Source organism: Ptychodera flava (genome assembly GCF_041260155.1).
Source record: "Ptychodera flava strain L36383 chromosome 23 unlocalized genomic scaffold, AS_Pfla_20210202 Scaffold_23__1_contigs__length_28996876_pilon, whole genome shotgun sequence".
Lineage (NCBI taxonomy): Eukaryota > Metazoa > Hemichordata > Enteropneusta > Ptychoderidae > Ptychodera > Ptychodera flava.
This window is the reverse complement of record NW_027248277.1, coordinates 9,351,088-9,370,309: the sequence shown is the minus strand read 5'-3', so window position 1 is coordinate 9,370,309 and position 19,222 is coordinate 9,351,088. Positions and strand designations below refer to the sequence as shown.

General features: G+C 37.6%; 1 protein-coding gene across 1 annotated transcript in view; it reads left to right on the top strand.

Moving 5' to 3' along the window:
• The first annotated feature begins 844 nt into the window (after positions 1-844).
• The window catches only part of LOC139124198 (uncharacterized), a 49,296-nt gene continuing 30,918 nt past the window's right edge, over positions 845-19,222 (top strand). Inside the window, exons 1-2 of the mRNA XM_070690338.1 lie at positions 845-920; positions 6,125-7,804. Of these exons, the coding sequence (XP_070546439.1) occupies positions 6,130-7,804 (1,675 nt within the window). The 5' untranslated portion in view covers positions 845-920; positions 6,125-6,129. The remainder of the gene's footprint in view (positions 921-6,124; positions 7,805-19,222) is intronic.

Genomic DNA, 19,222 nt, shown 5'->3' with positions numbered 1-19,222 from the left:
TTTTTGTAGGTTATGTGAAGGTATAAATAAAGTATTGAAATCAGGAAATCAGTGTTTTGTCATTATTTTTCTGTGCTTTATGGTTTTGAGAGAAAATTGCATCGCTTTTTAGAATGGTATGATTAAATGGTAGCACTCTGAGCTCACTAAATACCTCAATACTGTTTCCCATATAGGACACTAAAATTTAGAATAAACATGATATTTCTCAAAAACAAGTTATTAAGTTCCCTGAAATCAGTTTTCAGGAATTTTAGATAACTTTCACAAAATTAAAGTTGACTAACTTGACGAGATTGATCTTGTGACAAAAAGTCTGTGCAAAATCAAAAGTATAATGTACAGAATGTCAATCATTGTGACTCAATATATTTTGAATGCCCATAAGGAGAGAGAATCTTTGATATTGTGGATAAGAAATGAACAAAGTGAACTTAGTGACATGTGTTTTTTCTGCAAATGTTGGGGTTAATTGTTGAGCATCACAGATGCTCAGTTTCGCCTAGATAAAACAATTTGCTTCACAGTACAGTTTGAAAAAAAATTACTACTGCAGGGGCCAAAAAAAAAATAATGTTGTTGGCCCCATTTCCTGCAGCAATTATATGGGAGCTGTACCTCTAATTTGAAAAGTTAAACAATAGGAGACCAACTCCAGTTAAAACTGTATCACCAAAATGAATCCAGGAACACAACTGCATTAAAATTCTGCCGGCCTTCTCAAAACAGTTGGCACTTTGCTAGGTACTTAAATGCAATCAGTAGGAGCTGTTTACCTGTACAGTGGTGTGACCCTGATTGACGTACAAAGTACAGCGCACTGAGGCCGTATCCATGACACTCCTTCCGGGAAACAGAAGGGGAAATCCCGCAGCCTTGTTCAATGCCTCATTCTTGAAATGTAGGCTTGGCAGTAACAGGTAAGAAAAGATGATGTGTGAGAGTGCTAACTTTTCTTTCGTCATATTTAAAATATGACAGGGCTGACCATTTCTAGGTTCTTCTGAATTGAACTGGCAAATTGTCTTCGGTAAACTGATAAAATTTGACAGAGCTATCACTAAAACCAAAAATTATAGGAAACATTTCTTGAAAGTAATAATTTAAAAGTAAGACAGTTGGGTGCATTTATAGACATCTCAGGCAAAAGCAACTTACTAAAGAGCTACAGTCATTGCCATAAGAGTGTCATACTGTTGGTTGTTGACTTCAAGAGGCATACATAATCTTTGACGCCACACAAGCAAATGAATATTGCACCAGGCAGAAGGTTATATCAATCTCTAGAGCAACAATTTGTTGCCTTTGGATTTTAACATGTCTTTCACTTCTAAAATTCCTTAGTTTAATATATTTTACTTTCATCCTAGGAAAATAGAAACTACATACTTACCTTAGATATACCTGGGAATTACCGGTATACACTTTCTTCAAGGGGGAGCGAAGAGAAAGAGGTTTTCCATTCGGTGATGGGGTCCACCATGTTTTAGAAATGCTCAATGAGGGTCAGTGTGTTGTTGATTGTGAGATATACCAAGCCCATAATTCCATAAAATGCATCGTTTTGGCTTGGAAGGGGTGGGGATGGGGTATCAGCCACGTTTTGATGTTTGCAAATATAATCCACTGCACTCTGAACCCCTATATTGGTGGAAAAAACTGACCATGACTTTATTGGTCCAGGGACATTGTTATAGAAAACTGGGAAAACATCATTTTAAAGTATCACCCAATTTGACATATTTTTATGACACTAGTAAATATGTAAGTACATGGGCCTACAAGAGTACCCCGAAGAATTGACTGCTTTTCATATTTCCATATATCTTTTAGGCACATTGCATACTCCAGGTTTTTGTAGCAGTATTTAAAATGGATGATATGATAAGCCATATTCCTCAAAGAATTCAAAGGACTAGCTGACAAATTCCAACACAGCTCCACTTACCACTGAAAATGTTTTCTAAGTAACATTGTTGATTTAAATTCATTTTACAATTTTTTTTTTGGTCTGGTAGAATCTCTTAGTGAAAACTATATATTTCCTTGCAAATTGGCAAATATTTTATCCCATTTAACTTGAATTTTTGTTTGTTTAATGTGATACCTGTATTCAAACTCTGGTACCCAAAAGCCGGGAGATTTTTGTGGATTAACCTCTAAATTTGTTATCTTGATATGATATTAGTTTACAATACTTCAACAATTATAAATAAAAGGATATTGCCTATATAGTTAAACTTGTTATGAAACAGCCATGAATATATTACTTATATTACAATCTATAAAGTTAATTTATATGTAACTTCTCCAATAGGTATGCTCTTCTAGAACTGTGGCCAGTTTGGAACAGTTTCAGACTCTCCTATTATTTTTAAAAGGGATGATTTATACTTCAATATTTTAACTCCTTAAATCAATATAGCCACAAACTTAGTTTCTCTACTGTCAATGCTTAAATTTAACATATATTCATGGACGAATCTGCACCAGCTAAAAGTTGAACAAGCCAAAATAAACTGTTCAATATTGATAATTTATGCAAAGTTGTTAAGCTGAGGTAATGTCACATCCCTGGCCAAAATTTGGAATGATCCATTGGAAGAGTGCCAGGCATTGTCTTGTGTGGAATAACCCATTGGACGAGTGTCAGGCATAATGTCTTGTGTGGAAGTAGAATCAAGTGAGTTAACCATATTGCATACAGTCTGCTGTGGTTAAATTTCATGAAACTTGTGGTATGCATATACAGATAATAGCATTTTTATTTTCAGAACATGACCGTAAAGTATGCATCAGAATGTAATTCATAGCTTTCTGTTTTGAATGAAATGATATGATTGTGTTTGTGCCTACCTACCTAGTGTGAAATTTATCACTCCTCAGGACACTGTATATAATATCTTTATCAGCAATGATTTACAAGATGATGTGGCTACGAACAATGACCATGTCACAGATAGGTTGACAAAACTGAACTTTAAACCCATTACTGTTACAAATTAACTCAGTCAGTTTGTTATAAATCATGTGACAGAGTTATTTTAACGTAGCTATGTGTACTGAGCAAATACAGAAATCAAAGTCAAGACACATTTTTCAGTCAAACTGTACCAAATTCAGGATCCTGGTACTGTAAGCTTCAATAGAGCGATCTACATCAGTAACTGCTTCTGTTGATAGATTCCTTCAAGCCAAATCACACAAGGTACGTTAAATTCTCTCTACCAAGTGTTACATTGTAATTATATGTTGGTGTTTTCATCAAAAGACAGCCTAGTTTTCATCAAAAGATGGCCTAGTTTTCATCAAAAGACAGCCTAGTTTCATCAAAAGATGGCCTAGTTTTCATCAAAAGACAGCCTAGTTTTCATCAAAAGATGGCCTAGTGTTTCATCAAAAGACAGCCTAGTTTTCATCAAAAGATGGCCTAGTTTTCATCAAAAGACAGCCTAGTTTTCATCAAAAGATGGCATGGTCACAGATCTCTCAAATCTTTCTCGTGGACTTTTATTGAAAATTAATTATTGAATATTTGCACACATTCAAAATGTAGACATGACTAATGAGAGAATTGTTCTGTCATGAAATTCTCTCTGAATAAATTATAAATGCATACATTTAAATATGTTATTTATGACAAAACCATGCAGTTTGATAAAATATTCTCATTTACCAATAGGTTAACCAAAACCAACTGCAGTTGTAGATGATTGCAGATGTTTTGACAGAAATCGGGGTGACTAGATTAACCCTTTGAGTGCCAAAGTCAGGAGTTTTTGTCGCCTATACACCAGTCAACTTTTTCTAAATTTAGCTGAAATTTGATAAAAATCTGAAGCCAATAAAATGTTATGTTCATTTCATTCAAAATTGTCAAAAAAATTACAGAAAAATTCACAAAATTGGTAAAATGTTGCACACAATAAATTTGGTGGAAAAATTGCAGCACTCAAAGGGTTAAATTAATCACCAACTTCTCCCTAGGATATGGTGTACGTGTCAACATAATATTATATATGTCAGTTACTGTAAAAACCACTGTCACCATAAAGGAAATGACTTGTGTACCTCAGCTAGTTCATTTCAATATTTTGAAATCCTGCCACTGTAAACATTTAGAAATTCAGTTTTTTGCATCAGAATGAATGCTGATATCAATATTCACAATTGTGTACTAATTGTTAAATATATTTGCACAGGTCTCTTTCTTTGAACCAAGGAACAAAATCATTATTCATTGTGTAGTATTGGTACCAGGCACTATATTTTCTCTTGAAATCTGTTTTCAATGTGAACAAACTGAATTGAAATTATAGATTATGAAATAGACAAATAGACGACTGCTATAAGTTTCAATACTGGCAATAGACATGACCTCAGGTAACCTTTTGACCTCACCTGTCTTTTAATGTCTGATTTGAATCAAATTTAATGGAAAATTGGCATGCAAATCTCTTCTGATAACCAACTTGTCTTCAAAGTGTTATGAAAATGAGTAACTTTTTAAAGAATTTCATTGTTTTGTTGTTGTTCCTTCAGTGCACAAATTCATGTATATATTAGATTCTCTTAGTTTCTGCTAATTTTGGTCAAAATATTTTATTTTGTTCACCTATAGAAACCTGTATACCAAATTTCAAAGCTATCAGATGAGTAGTTTTGGAAATACACATTTTTGACCAAAAATGACAAAAATTGCCACACAAATACAAAATTACAGATTTCATCAGAAATTCAATTTATATTACTTAGCTCATATGTAGAAACCTGTATACCAAATTTCAAAGCTATCAGACCAGTACTTTTTGAGAAACACATTTTTTGACCAAAAATGGCAAAAATTGCCCCAAAACTACAAAATTGCAGATTTCATCATAATTTCAATGAATATCATTAAGGTGATCTGTAGGAACCTGTATACCAAATTGCAAAGCTATCAAATGAGTAGTTTTGGAAATACACATTTTTTGACCAAAAATGGCAAAAATTGCCCAAAAAATACAAAATTTCAGAGATTTCATCATAATTTCAATAAATATCATTAAGTTCATCTGTGGGAACCTGTATACCACATTTCAAAGCTTTCAAATGAGTAGATTTAGAAATTTACATTTTTTGACCAAAAATGGCAAAAATTGCCCCAAAAATACAAAATTACAGAGTTCATCAGAAATTCAATATACATATTACTTAGCTCATCTGTAGCAACCTGTATACTGAATTTCAAAACTATCAGACCAGTACTTTTTGAGAAAATACATTTTTTGACCCAAAATGGTAAAAATTGCCCTTAAAAATGCAAATTCTCATATTTCTGCACAATTTGAACAACTCTGAAATAGATTATCCCTAGGGACATATGTACCAAATATCAAAGCTATCTGACCAGTAGTTTTGAAGAAGAAGATTTTTAAAGATTTTTTTACCAAAAATGACAAAAATTGCCTTAAAATACAAATATGCAAATTTCACCATGATTTGAACAAATCTGACTGAAGTCACCCTAAGTAAACTGCATATCAAATTTCAAAGCAATCGGACAAGCGGTTTCAGAGAAGAAGATTTTTTTACCAAAAACACCAAAAAATGCCCCAAAAATACAAATATGCAAATTTTACCACGATTTGAACAAACTTAAGTGAGGTCACCCCAAGTGAACTGCATATAAAATTTCAAAGCAATTGGACTTGTGGTTTCAGAGGAGAAGGCAATTGTTGACGGACGACGGACGACGACGACGGAAAATCAACCTATTTGATAAGGTCTGCGTCGCTGACAGTGGAGCTAATAAAAGCAATTTCATTGTCAATTGTTACGTGTGTCATGGATGCTGGTTACACTCCATTTCCTGTAAAACTTAACCAATATCAGAATGAAATATCTCTTTGCTGTATGCAGACGTGACATCTAACTGTGGTGAAAACCAGGATACATTGTAGACATTGGATGACATATTTTTGAGTATGCAAATGCACATGTAAACATATTATGATTCTACTATGAATCAGTTAAAGATTCCACTATATTTGTGAAAAAAATTATGACATTCATTGCAAACTTCACCAATAACCATAACATATTATGGTATGTTATACCTCTGACTACATTTTCATTTCTCCAGGGACTATGGAAAACACACTTTCTGAAACACTGCTTGTATTGACATCATGGAATACAGCATCAGATGACCTGACATCACAACCAACAAGAACACTGGTCAAAGATTTCTGTGAAAACACACTGAAGTCTGATAAAGTGTCTAAACTCTACTGTACTGTCCTTGATGTTGAAGTCAGTGAAGACCAGAAGAAAGATGCAGAGAGAGTAGGTGTTACTCTGATTCCAGCTACAAGAGACAAATGGTCAGATCCAGAAGGAGACCCACCTGCACCAAACTGGTTACTCCGTCATGACATATATTACCCAGGGCTGAAGAAGTTACAGCATGTAAAACACGTTGTCAGCTTTTCATCCAAGACAAAGAATGCTGCAGCTGCCATCCATGAAAGTCTTTTCCTACAAGCACAGCTCCATCAACTATCTGTACCAATTCCACCTGGTGTAGTGTTTGCTTTTGTTGCCTGGAGCAGAGATGCCTGTGGTCTGACTGGATATCACAGAGTTATGATCCAAGATTTCATAGCTAGGAAGGCAGAATCAGGAGAATATCTCAAAGCATACTCCACTGTGGTTGATGTTGAACTCAGTGCAGATCAGATAGAAGACGCAAAGAATTGTGGTGTTACCTTGATAAAAGCAGAAAGACAGAAAGGAGCTGATGAGATGCCAAACATTAATTGGTTGCTGTACCATAATAACCACTTCCCTGAGCTACAAAAGTTACACAATATCAAGTATGTGGTTGGATATGCTCCATTGACTGGATGGGCCGCTATAGACATACAGAAGAAACTATTCCCTGCTGCAAAGCTTGTCTTCTTCAACCATGTCTGTCAGGAAAAAAACTGTCTCTTGGTGAAGGATGAATTTTCAGAGTTAGAACAGGACATGTTGCAGATGGCAAGTCAGGCTGATCTACTGTTTTCCATTGGTCCTCATTTATATGGCCACTTCAAGAGTGCATACAGAGCTGTGATTAATGGAAGAAAGCTGTCTGATATCCCTCACAAAGAAATTCTTCCAAAACCCAGACAGCAATATTTTGACAATGAAAGACCAGAAGCTGAATTAGAGACTGATGGCCGAAACATATTAACATATGGTCAGCTGAACACAGAGGAAGCCTTGAAAAGATGTGACTCAATAGCAGCTTCCATTGGTTCTGCAGTGGAAAAACATAAAGACTTTCACAGAAAGCCACCTAAATGGAAGATACACGGAGTCTCTAAACAGGCGTACAAAGCAACAAAGAGATTTCTTGACAAAAAATTGCAAAATGGTATGATAACATCACACAAACATTATTCAGCAGGAACATTATTACAAGCTCTCCAGCAGTCTGACCTTTGCCTTCCTCCATCATGCTACACTGAGTACAGTTTTGAAGGCTTGGAAGCAATGGCAGCTGGTCTACCAACAACAGTCCAGGATGATTCACACATTGCTGCAATGATTGACAGACACTTTCAAAATCACACGCATTACTGTATTGTCAGTAATGACACCGTAAAATTGACTTCTAAGATAATTAGAAATCTGACAAAAAGCAATGTAGCTGTCAAGCAAGCCAAGGAGCTTAAAGAAGACTTAGCTACGAGTGAGGCTGTGACAGAAAGCTTGGCCACATTTGCATCATTACTCACTGAGAAAGGGCTAGAAACACAAGGTCCTGATAAAAACGGTAAGTGTTCCAGTCTATATATACACACAGTTCAGATAGTTCATGAAGGAAGACAGATTATGTACACAATTATTGTGATGTTCAGGAATTGTGCTAAGAGTGTTTAAATGGACTTTTATGTACATATGACATTATTTGCAATATACAAACGGAGGACAAAATGAGAGTATCATAATTGTAATTATGAGAGAGATAAACATTTACCGGTATGTTAGGTCATTATGAAAGTGGATCCCAATATCAACTACAGCACTGTAGTTGCATTTTAATGTACACATAAAAAAAAATCATTTTACCCTCACTGGTGATCTGATCAAAAGACACAAAATATTTTTATTGATATCTTATCACACACAGTGATTTTAAAGATTCTCAGGTGTTGATCACTTTATTAAAGCAGGATAATACGGTAGTTGATGGAGTATTAAGTAGTAGAAATACACACATGTAAAACAGATTGTCATGTGGCATTGCTTTCATAAAAAGAAAACAAAATTATGAAATATATGACATTCAGTGTTTTTAAGCATGCCATCATGCACATTAATTACACGGAAGGTTGTAAATAATGTTTTATAACATAAAAACAATCCCATTTATACTTGTCTGAAAAATAGCTTTGTGAATTTTCCTCAGAAACCTGTGAAATAGGTTTGTCAACTATGAAACAACGAAAGTGCCTTCTTTAAGAAATTGGTTCAAGATGGATACAAAAATTATGCTTTTAAGACATTCTACACAGTGCACCTGACCTCACTATCTACATTTACCTTGATTCACAAGAATAAGAAAGTTGCAACCTGCTACTTTTTTTTAAATTTGTTCTTATATAGTGGAACTATCATTGAGATAGTATTTTTGAATATAACAATTTCTGTTTTCTGTGCAGATAACATTGAAAAGAAGAAGAAAAGACAAATTACAGAAACAACAGCAGTGCAACCTGAGGTGTCAGTCAAAACACATACAGAGGCTACAGCAACCACTGCAGACTGGATGTCAAGCACAGAAGACCTAGAGATTACAGAAACAACAGTAGAGCCACGGAAATCTAGAAAATTTTCTTTCTTGCAATGCCTACCACTGACACGTTCTTTAAGGAGAAAGGTGGACAATGGAAATAAACAGAAATCCAATACTAGGAAGTTGAAGAAAGCAGAAAAAAGAAGAGAAAAAAGATCGCAATATGTTAGGGTTTGCAGAGCAGACTCTGATAAAACTGGTCCTACGGTCCAAGATACAGTTAGATCTGGAACAGAAACACTGTGTACCAATCCAGATGAGCCACCACTATCACAACCACCATCATCATCTGATGTAACCATACATGATTGCAATGGTATGCTATACTTCCATATCTGATATTTGCATACACCTAGTTAGAGGGAATGTTTCTTCAGTCATGTTAACCAACGGCTTCGGAGGGTACTCTGTGGCGTTCCAAAGGTATTCCCTCGGGATACGGTGTATTCTGCCAGTACTTTTCCTTGCTTCACTCGGAAAAGTACTGGCAGCAGAATACCTTTGGAACACCACTGAGTGCTCTCAGAAGCCATGGGGTTCTATCATTATGATTAGGGGCCCCAGCCTATGGGCTGGGCCCCTATTGTTTTAGTAGGCGATCAATATTCTTTTTCTTCTTCTTCATGTTCTTCCATAACTTTTTTGCTCACCTAGAACTCAAACTTCTCTAACTTGCAGGGCTGATAGGTACCTATGAGTACTCGTGCACCTGGGTATACAAATTTGATTGGTCATGTGACCTGGTGGCCATATTGAATTTTCAGCAAACATAAAAATGACACTTCCTGATGACTTATGGGTCTAGTCGCTTTGAAATTTTTCGTATAGCAAGCACAGTATCAGGTCTCAAGAATTTGCAAATAAAATTACGTTACATGACCTTGGCTGTCATATTGGATTTTTGAAAAAACACCAATTTAATCTTTAAAAATTTTTTTCTCAGGAACCAACCCACAGATTGATCTGAAATTTTACATTTATCATCCCTAGTGTAAGCACTTTGAAGTTTGCAAAACGCATTTGGATCAGTCACATGGTTTAATGGCCACTCTTCGATTTTGCGAAAATCCAAATTTAATCTTTAAGTCTTCTTCTGCGGAAACAACTTACTCTTTAATTTGAAATTTCACTTGTGTCATTTTTTGTTTTAAGTACTATCATCTTTGCTAAAATGATTTCTATCAGTCACGTGGTTTTGCAGCCATATTGGTTTTTGCAAGAAACCTATGATTACCCGCAAATAATATTAAAAAATCATATTTTCAAAAACCATCCCATCATTTGTACTAAAGTTTTGCTCATATCATCATTGGTGTGAGTACTATCAAGTTTGCATTTTGGCGCCATATTGGATTTTCAAAAATACCAATTTAATCTTTAAGAATCTATTTCTCCAGAACCAAATTGGTGTTAGAATTGAAATTTGACTCATATTATCCTTAGTGTGAGCACTTTGAAGTTTCAGAAAAACATTTGAATCGGTCACGTGGTTTGGCGGCCGTATTTGTTTTTGCAAAAAACCTATGTTTACTTGCCAATAATATTCAAAACTCTTAACTTATGAAAATGAAACTGTGCGGCAGCTCTGCTGTAGACTAGCGGCAGCTCTGCCGTAGAGTTGCTGCACTAGTGCTGCACAGGAAAGCTGTGCAAGAGAGGCTGTGCAGGAAAATGCAGCTAGCTGCACAGTTTCTGCACAGTGTTAATCTGAGCAGAAACTGTGCAGCAGGAGACAAAACTGTGCAGCTTCTGTGCAATAATCTCCATACTGTACACCTTGTGTGCCGCAAATGTAAAATGTGTACAGCTTGTGTACAACAGACCTTGAAGTGTGCAGCTTGTGTGTAGCAGGCCATCAAAGTGTGCAGCTTGTGTGCCAGAAATGACATTACATGTACAGATTGTTATTGGTTATTGCTGCAAATATGGAGCAACACATGATGGGCACATTGCCGACTATTTCATTACCGGGAGTACAGTGTACCATTGCACTTCGTGACCAGTCATATTCAAGAAAACAAAACTGACCTTTCATTTATATTTTACATTCATTTATTTTTATAACAGACAATCCAACTTTTAAATTATAAAAACTGTTAGATAATGGACAGCTTTTAAAGCACAGTTCAGCTGGCGAAAGCGACACAGGCCTAAACTCAACAACATTGCAGGATGATGGATATAAAGAGTACATCTGTATTATACAGCAGTGACATGTAACATCATTACATGAGTACCCCCTTCGACGATCTGGTTTGGTAAATCAAGGTTCAATCAACAACTGAATTTTTAGGAAAACAAATTTTTAAAACAGGGACTTGTCTGACTTGCAAGTTAACTCTGTATTTTCTGCGAGTGATACCAAAATGCACTGAAACGGTTTCGAACGAAATCTATGATGGTCTGTAACTTGTGTAAGGACGCGTCGTAGACTTTTGTTACTGCAAATCTGTACCTTAAAAATATCGACAGATGAGAACTTTCCATTGTAGAAACAAACAAATAAACTTCAATGTCGCAGGACCCGCTACCTTGGCTCCAAGCAGGGCCGTGGACGTGCTCAGACTTCACGCTATAGCAGTGTATACAGTATACGGTACGCCCGTACAGTGCCCAGCACTAAGTCTGTGTCCTGTCATCGCTAACAAAATCTCGCTTTCTGTTATGACTGGATTGATATTCAATGCTTTTGTCCATGTTTTCAGCGTTAGATAATTGCCGAGCACAATTTTGGGGTGTTTCACACCCCATCCCGACCGCTGCTTCGCGAACGTCCAGCGCTGAGACTGAGAGCAGCCGACATGTTTACACTCTGAGGTCACGGTTCATCAAGTTCAGTTCGCGCATTGATATTGAATCTTCGTGTTGAAAGAAATTTTACTCTATTTTGAGTCTTTCTATGATGAAAATAACCAGTTTCATTATACTTGTAAATTGGGTGCTCTATCAAGTATAAAACATAACGGATTGGTGAATAATGTAGAGTCAACCCTATGAAAATGAAACTGTGCGGCAGCTCTGCTGTAGACTAGCGGCAGCTCTGCCGTAGAGTTGCTGCACTAGTGCTGCACAGGAAAGCTGTGCAAGAGAGGCTGTGCAGGAAAATGCAGCTAGCTGCACAGTTTCTGCACAGTGTTAATCTGAGCAGAAACTGTGCAGCAGGAGACAAAACTGTGCAGCTTCTGTGCAATAATCTCCATACTGTACACCTTGTGTGCGGCAAATGTAAAATGTGTACAGCTTGTGTACAACAGACCTTGAAGTGTGCAGCTTGTGTGTAGCAGGCCATCAAAGTGTGCAGCTTGTGTGCCAGAAATGACATTACATGTACAGATTGTTATTGGTTATTGCTGCAAATATGGAGCAACACATGATGGGCACATTGCCGACTATTTCATTACCGGGAGTACAGTGTACCATTGCACTTCGTGACCAGTCATATTCAAGAAAACAAAACTGACCTTTCATTTATATTTTACATTCATTTATTTTTATAACAGACAATCCAACTTTTAAATTATAAAAACTGTTAGATAATGGACAGCTTTTAAAGCACAGTTCAGCTGGCGAAAGCGACACAGGCCTAAACTCAACAACATTGCAGGATGATGGATATAAAGAGTACATCTGTATTATACAGCAGTGACAAGTAACATCATTACAGAGTACCCCCTTCGACGATCTGGTTTGGTAAATCAAGGTTCAATCGACAACTGAATTTTTAGGAAAACAAATTTTTAAAACAGGGACTTGTCTGACTTGCAAGTTAACTCTGTATTTTCTGCGAGTGATACCAAAATGCACTGAAACGGTTTCGAACGAAATCAATGATGGTCTGTAACTTGTGTAAGGACGCGTCGTAGACTTTTGTTACTGCAAATCTGTACCTTAAAAATATCGACAGATGAGAACTTTCCATTGTAGAAACAAACAAATAACTTCAATGTCGCAGGACCCGCTACCTTGGCTCCAAGCAGGGCCGTGGACGTGCTCAGACTTCACGCTATAGCAGTGTAGATGTAACAAACAAAAGTTTATCAGTGCCTGTTTGAGGGCGCTCTTTGAACAGCCTCGCTCTGAGAGAGAGAGTGGAAAATTCCCAAAAGCTGTGTTCTGTTGTTGTGTTGAGTTTAGGCCGCGGCTTCTCTGTTTTGTCGATGGAATATACTTTACTGTGAGCTGTATCCTGGCAATAAAGACTTTAAACTGAACTTGGATGTGTTATATTGGTGGCAGCGGTGAGCAGCGACGAACATAATAGCCAAGTATGTCACAGAACTGTTGACCAGGAACAGTCATTGGTGCCGTCGTCAAAAGTGTTTGACTGTGATTGCGTAATACAATATGGCTTCAGCCTACGTACAATTACCGGAGAAGTTTCGAGGTTTGTCAGGTGAGAACTTTAAAGAATGGGTGAGTAAATTGAAGTGGCTGCGAGGTCAGCGAAGGACTTGGCGTCAAAAGAAGCTAAACTTGGCCTTTTGCATGCTTTATTAGACGGACATGCATTCCAAGTGTATGAACAATTAACAGAGGATGATAAAAATGACTACGATAGATTGAAAACTGCCCTCGATGGAAAATTTAGCTGTAAAGAACATGTCAGTTTACATTGACTGCAGTTCAGAGAACGGACACGTCATAAAGGGGAGTCCCCTGATGAGTACCAAACAGAACTAGTGCAACTAGCTGATATAGCATATCCAACATTAGATGCTGCTATTAAGTCAGAGATGGTTATGGATCAGTTTATCTGCGGACTTGGAGATACTTCACTTCAGGAAAAGGTGTTGAATGCAGATAAAAAGACACTTGATGAAGTAGTACTGCTGGTGTGAAAAACTGAAGCAGCACATAATGCTGTTACAAAAATGTCATCTAGTAATGTACCAAACCAATCAGAACTTACCCAGAGTGTCAATGCAGTGGATAATGTACACGTCAATGAATTGATAGATAAACGATTTAAAGAACTGGAGACTACCCTCTTACAGAAAATAGAACAGTTAACAGTTGGAAGGGAGACTGCCAATCAGGATAGCGGAGATATCCAAGCACGAGGGTATGCCAGATTTGCCAGTAGGGGGAACCGGAATTATACAAGTAATCCTACTCAACGGACACAGATAAGAAATGTCTTTAGAGGAAACTGCTATGTATGTGGCGAATATGGCCACCGAAAGCTTCAGTGCCCAAGACAAGGGGAGTATGTACAAAACTCTAATGTTCATAATAATTATGCCCAAGGTGAACGCCAGCAATACAGTCAGCCACAGTCTTCACAGTCTTTATTTCACAGTCAACATTCACAACAGGGAAATTGGTAGCTGCTGATGTAAGGGGCCACACATTAGCAGCGCAAGAGGAGGCCCATCCGAGATTAGAAACTATGAAAACTACCAATGCTATCAACTCAGACTTTACAAATATGATTATGATAGTTGTTGGGGATACCGATGTGAGAGCCTTGGTTGATACAGGTTCAGGTATATCACTCATTAGTGAAGAGTTTCGGATGAAGAGCCCATATTTGAGAAAGAGACATTTGAACACTGCTGTAAATATGGTTGCAACTTCAGTTCTTGGGCAGAAATTGGACATAATGGGGACGCTACAAACCAGAGTGCGCATAGGCAACAATGAATTGTATCACACCATGTTTGTTATTCGTGATATGATCAACCCAGTTATACTTGGTTGGGACTTCTTTAGGCAGCATGCTGGTAATGTAGACAGTGCACATGGCATGTTGTGGATCTATGGCGAGTCAACTCCATTTTTGCATAAAAGCCAGTTAATACCGGATGTATGTGCGGCTATAGCAGATGAAACTGTCACCATACCAGCACGTACTAAAGTGTCAGTGTCAATACGACTGCAAACAGCAACAAGTGGGGGCCACTACCACATGGTTATATGGGAATTGTAGATCCAGATGATGCTTTTAAAGATAGCAGGGGTCTAGGTGTAGCTCGAACTGCTTCCTGTGCTACTAATGGTACTGCATTTGTACAAGTGATGAACATTACAGAGCAGCCAATAGATCTTTTTCAAGATACACCATTGGGAACTTTTGTTGCTGCAACGTCTGGAGAGGAAAATTGTACAGTATCTCGTATACATACTTATGAACTGTGTTACGTGCAGAGAAAACGAACAAAAGGGTGAACTCAGCAGTTAACGTTTAAAACAAAATTTATTACGAAAATAAAACTAATTGCTAGGTTAGGGATAGGATACAAGCTTTAAAGTGTACAGACTACTTATCTCAGCTGGGACGGCAAAGCTCCAGTCTCAGAGTTGTAACAGTCAGTTGGATGAATGAACAGTCCTTGCAGGCTTGAAGCTGCACAAAGTCCACAGTATAAATCCAGCGTTGGCAGTGAAGGTCTTGAAAAGTCTTGAAAATGACTACTGCTGGAGTTAGTAACACACAAGAGACACGATCCCAAAAGTCTGACTGGAAGCTGTGCACGTCCCTTTTATAAAGGCATATAAGAACAATCTAGAACTTTTATTGACATGCTAATTACTGTTCTAAAATTATCTCCCTTACACAACTAATCAACTTTCCAGAACATTCCAAACATGACTAATTGAATTCAAGGTTGTGAGGTCATCAAGGGCAGTGACCTGAGAATGTTCTAGACTAATTGAACTCAGGTCATGATGAGTGTGGGGGAAATGACCTACATAACACACCCCCTCTTCAAAAAAGAAAATTTTTCAAAGAAAAATCTTTCTTTTACAAATGTAATCTTAAAAGGATTTAAGTACTCAAATTTTGTGTTTCTCTAAAGTAAAATTTCTTGAAAGTGAACAGCAATAAACTCTAAATACGAGAGAGACAGTCTGCAATTAAATTGTCTCTGCCTTTGATATGTCTAATGTCAAGATTAAACTCCTGTAACATTAAACTCCATCTTAGCAATCTCTGATTTTTGCCTTTGAATTTCTGCAGAAAAACAAGAGGGTTGTGATCAATATAAACCACTATTGGCTGATTTGAAGAAGTAACATAAACTTCAAAATGCTGTAAAGCTAATATCAAAGATAAACACTCTTTTTCAATTGTAGAGTAGTTTCTCTGGGATTTGTTAAATTTGCGTGAAAAATAGCAAACAGGATGATCTACACCATGACTATCCTCTTGCAATAAAACAGCACCAGCAGCCGTATCACTAGCATCTACAGCTAATTTGAATGGCAAAGTGAAATCTGGTGCAGACAACACTGGGGCACTTTGCAGTATGGCTTTAAGTGTATCAAATGCCTGTTGGCATTGCTCTGACCAAACAAACTTTACTTTCTTTTTAAGTAAGTTAGTCAAAGGCTCAGTAATTGTGGAGAAATTTGGACAGAATTTTCTGTAGTAACCAGCCATACCGAGAAAGCGCATCAGTTGTCGTTTGCAGTTTGGTATGGGAAAACTTGAAATGGCACTGATTTGGCATCAACAGGTTTTACCTCACCCTGTCCTACAGTGTGTCCGAGGTAAGTCACCCTCGCCCAACCAAACTCAGATTTGGCAAGGTTGACAGTCAACATTGCTTTGCTCAGTCTCTCAAAGAACTTCCGCATGAGCTTGATGTGTTCCTCCCAGGTGTCACTATACAGAACGACGTCGTTGATCATCCGTTGGAACGTTGCCGGAGAGTTCTTCATTCCAAATGGCATCACCTTGTACTGGAACAATCCGTCTGGTGTAACAAAGGCGGATATTTCACGAGCACGATCCGTCAGAGGGACTTGCCAAAATCCCTTCAGTAGGTCAAATTTTGTCACATACTTGGCTTTTCCCACTCGGTCGATGCAGTCATCAATCCTCGGGATTGGGAAAGTGTCTGTCTTTGTTAAAGTGTTGACCTTCCTAAAGTCCGTGCACATACGATAACTGTGATCTGATTTGGGAACAAGTATGCACGGCGAACTCCAGTTACTTTTACTGGATTCAATAAAGTCATTGTCCAGCAGGTATTTGACTTCTTCCTGGAGATATTTCGCTTTTGTTGGATTCAGTCTGTATGGATGTTGTTTTATAGGCTTACTGTCCCCAACATCAACGTCGTGATAGATGACGTTTGTCCTCGTTGGAACATCTTGAAACAGGTGTTTATATTCGTGGAGCAGTTCTTTCACCTGTTGTTGTTGTTCTGGCTGGAGGTGTGCCAACTTTGTAGACTCCAGCATCTCCAGGATTTCTGAGTTCTGAAGCTTGACCGAGCCCAGCTTTGAATTTAGAGTATTTTCACTCAAGTCAGTTTCAGTATCACTATCTTCATAATGGTTTGAACTGACTGCACTGACAGGCTGAGTTATAGTAGGATTATCCTATCCAAATATGGCTTAAGCATATTTATGTGACATAGCTGTTTTTGTTTTCGCCTTCAGGTGTTATTATGATGTAATTTAAATCACTCAATTTCTTATCAATTAGGTATGGCCCAAAGTAACGAGCATGGAGTGGTTTGCCAGGAATTGGAAGTAGAACAAGAACTTTTTGACCTGGTTTAAACTTCCGTTTTGAGGTGTTTTTATCATATTTTTGGTTTTCATTGACTGCTGAGATGACTCAAGATTTTCTCTGGCTAATTCACATGCTTTAGAGAGTTTTGTACGAAAATCTGACACATATTGCAAAATATTCAGACAATCATCATCGTCTGATAGGAATTTCTCTTTAACGAGCTTAAGTGGGCCACGGACTGTATGTCCAAATACAAGCTCAAATGGGCTAAAACCAAGAGACTCTTGAATTGACTCTCTAACAGCAAAGAGCAGAAAATGAATTCCTTCATCCCACTGCTTCTCTGTGTCAAAACAGTAGGTCCTAATCATGTTTTTCAAAGTTTGATGAAATCGCTCAAGAGCACCCTGACTTTCTGGATGATAGGCGGATGACCTATACTGTTTAATGCCTAGCTGATCCATTACTTGTTGAAAAATTCCAGACATAAAGTTGGAGCCTTGATCGGACTGGACACATTTAGGGAGGCCAAATAAAGTGAAAAATTTGACTAAAGCTTTCACTATAGTCTTTGTCTTTATATTTCTCAGTGGTATGGCTTCTGGGAACCGAGTTGATGTACACATTATTGTCAGCATGTACTCATTTCCTGATCTTGTTTTTGGTAAGGGCCCAACACAGTCTATTAGAATCCTACTAAATGGTTCTTGAAATGCAGGAATTGGCTGTAAAGGGGCCTTTGGAATGGTCTGATTCGGCTTTCCTACCATCTGACATGTGTGACAAGTTTTACAGAAATGTGTTACATCCTGCCTGAGATTAGGCCAATAAAAGTGACTGAGAATTTTATGATAAGTTTTCCTTACTCCCAAATGACCAGCCCAGGGCGTTTCATGGGCCAGGCGCAATATTTCAGCACGATAGGGCTTTGGAACCACAATTTGATGTTTTATAGCCCAGTCGTCATCAACCAAGACATCTGGAGGTCTCCATTTACGCATGAGAATACCAGATTTTGTATAATAGGAAACAGAGCTATCTGAAGTTTTATCTTCATCATCTACCCTGTCAAACAAAGACAAAATATCTGGGTCTTTGTGTTGTTCTGCAATGAGATTTGATCTAGAAAATGTCTGACTTTGGTCAGCAGAAGTTTTACTGGAAGTTTCAAATCCACGAGGGATAACGGAATGCTCCGTGTCAAACACCTGACTGAGAAAGGTGTCATTTAAGTCAACATCTGTGACATTATTTTTGAGAGTATTTTGATCTCAGAAGTTTTCTTTGACATGGCTCGAGTAATGGCACATGATGGGAAAAGGCCGGGAATGTCTTCCTCTATTGGCTCTGGATTTTGATCTAAACTAGGATTATCAGTCACAAGTGGATTAGTAATGACCTTGTCCCCAGCAAGGTCGTTTCCAAGAAGAAGGTGAATCCCTTCAAAAGGCAAAAAAGGCCTAATACCTAAAGTCACAGGTCCAGAAACAAAGTCCGAAGACAAATAGACATTATGGAGAGGAACAGGAATGTAGTCATTACAATCTACCCCCTTAATAAGAACTTTAGAACCTGAAAATGACTTTTCAGAAAACGGCAGGGTATCTGCCAACAAAAGAGACTGGGAAGCCCCGGTATCTCTTAAATTTTGACAGGGGTAGCGGAAGAAAAATCACTAGAAAGTGATATAAAACCATCATGAATAAATGGTTCGAAAATACCCATAATGCTATCTTGAGAAGAATTGACCTTGACCTCATTAATTGGGGATAAGAGGGGTTTAACCTCAGAAAATGTGTTGCACACATTATTAGACTCTAATTGAGTTGATGAAGAAATAAAGCCGGTGGCTTAGATCCACTTTGAACACTTTGACCTTCACGTTTTCTTTTCAATTTGAAACACTCTGACATTAAATGGCCGTCTTT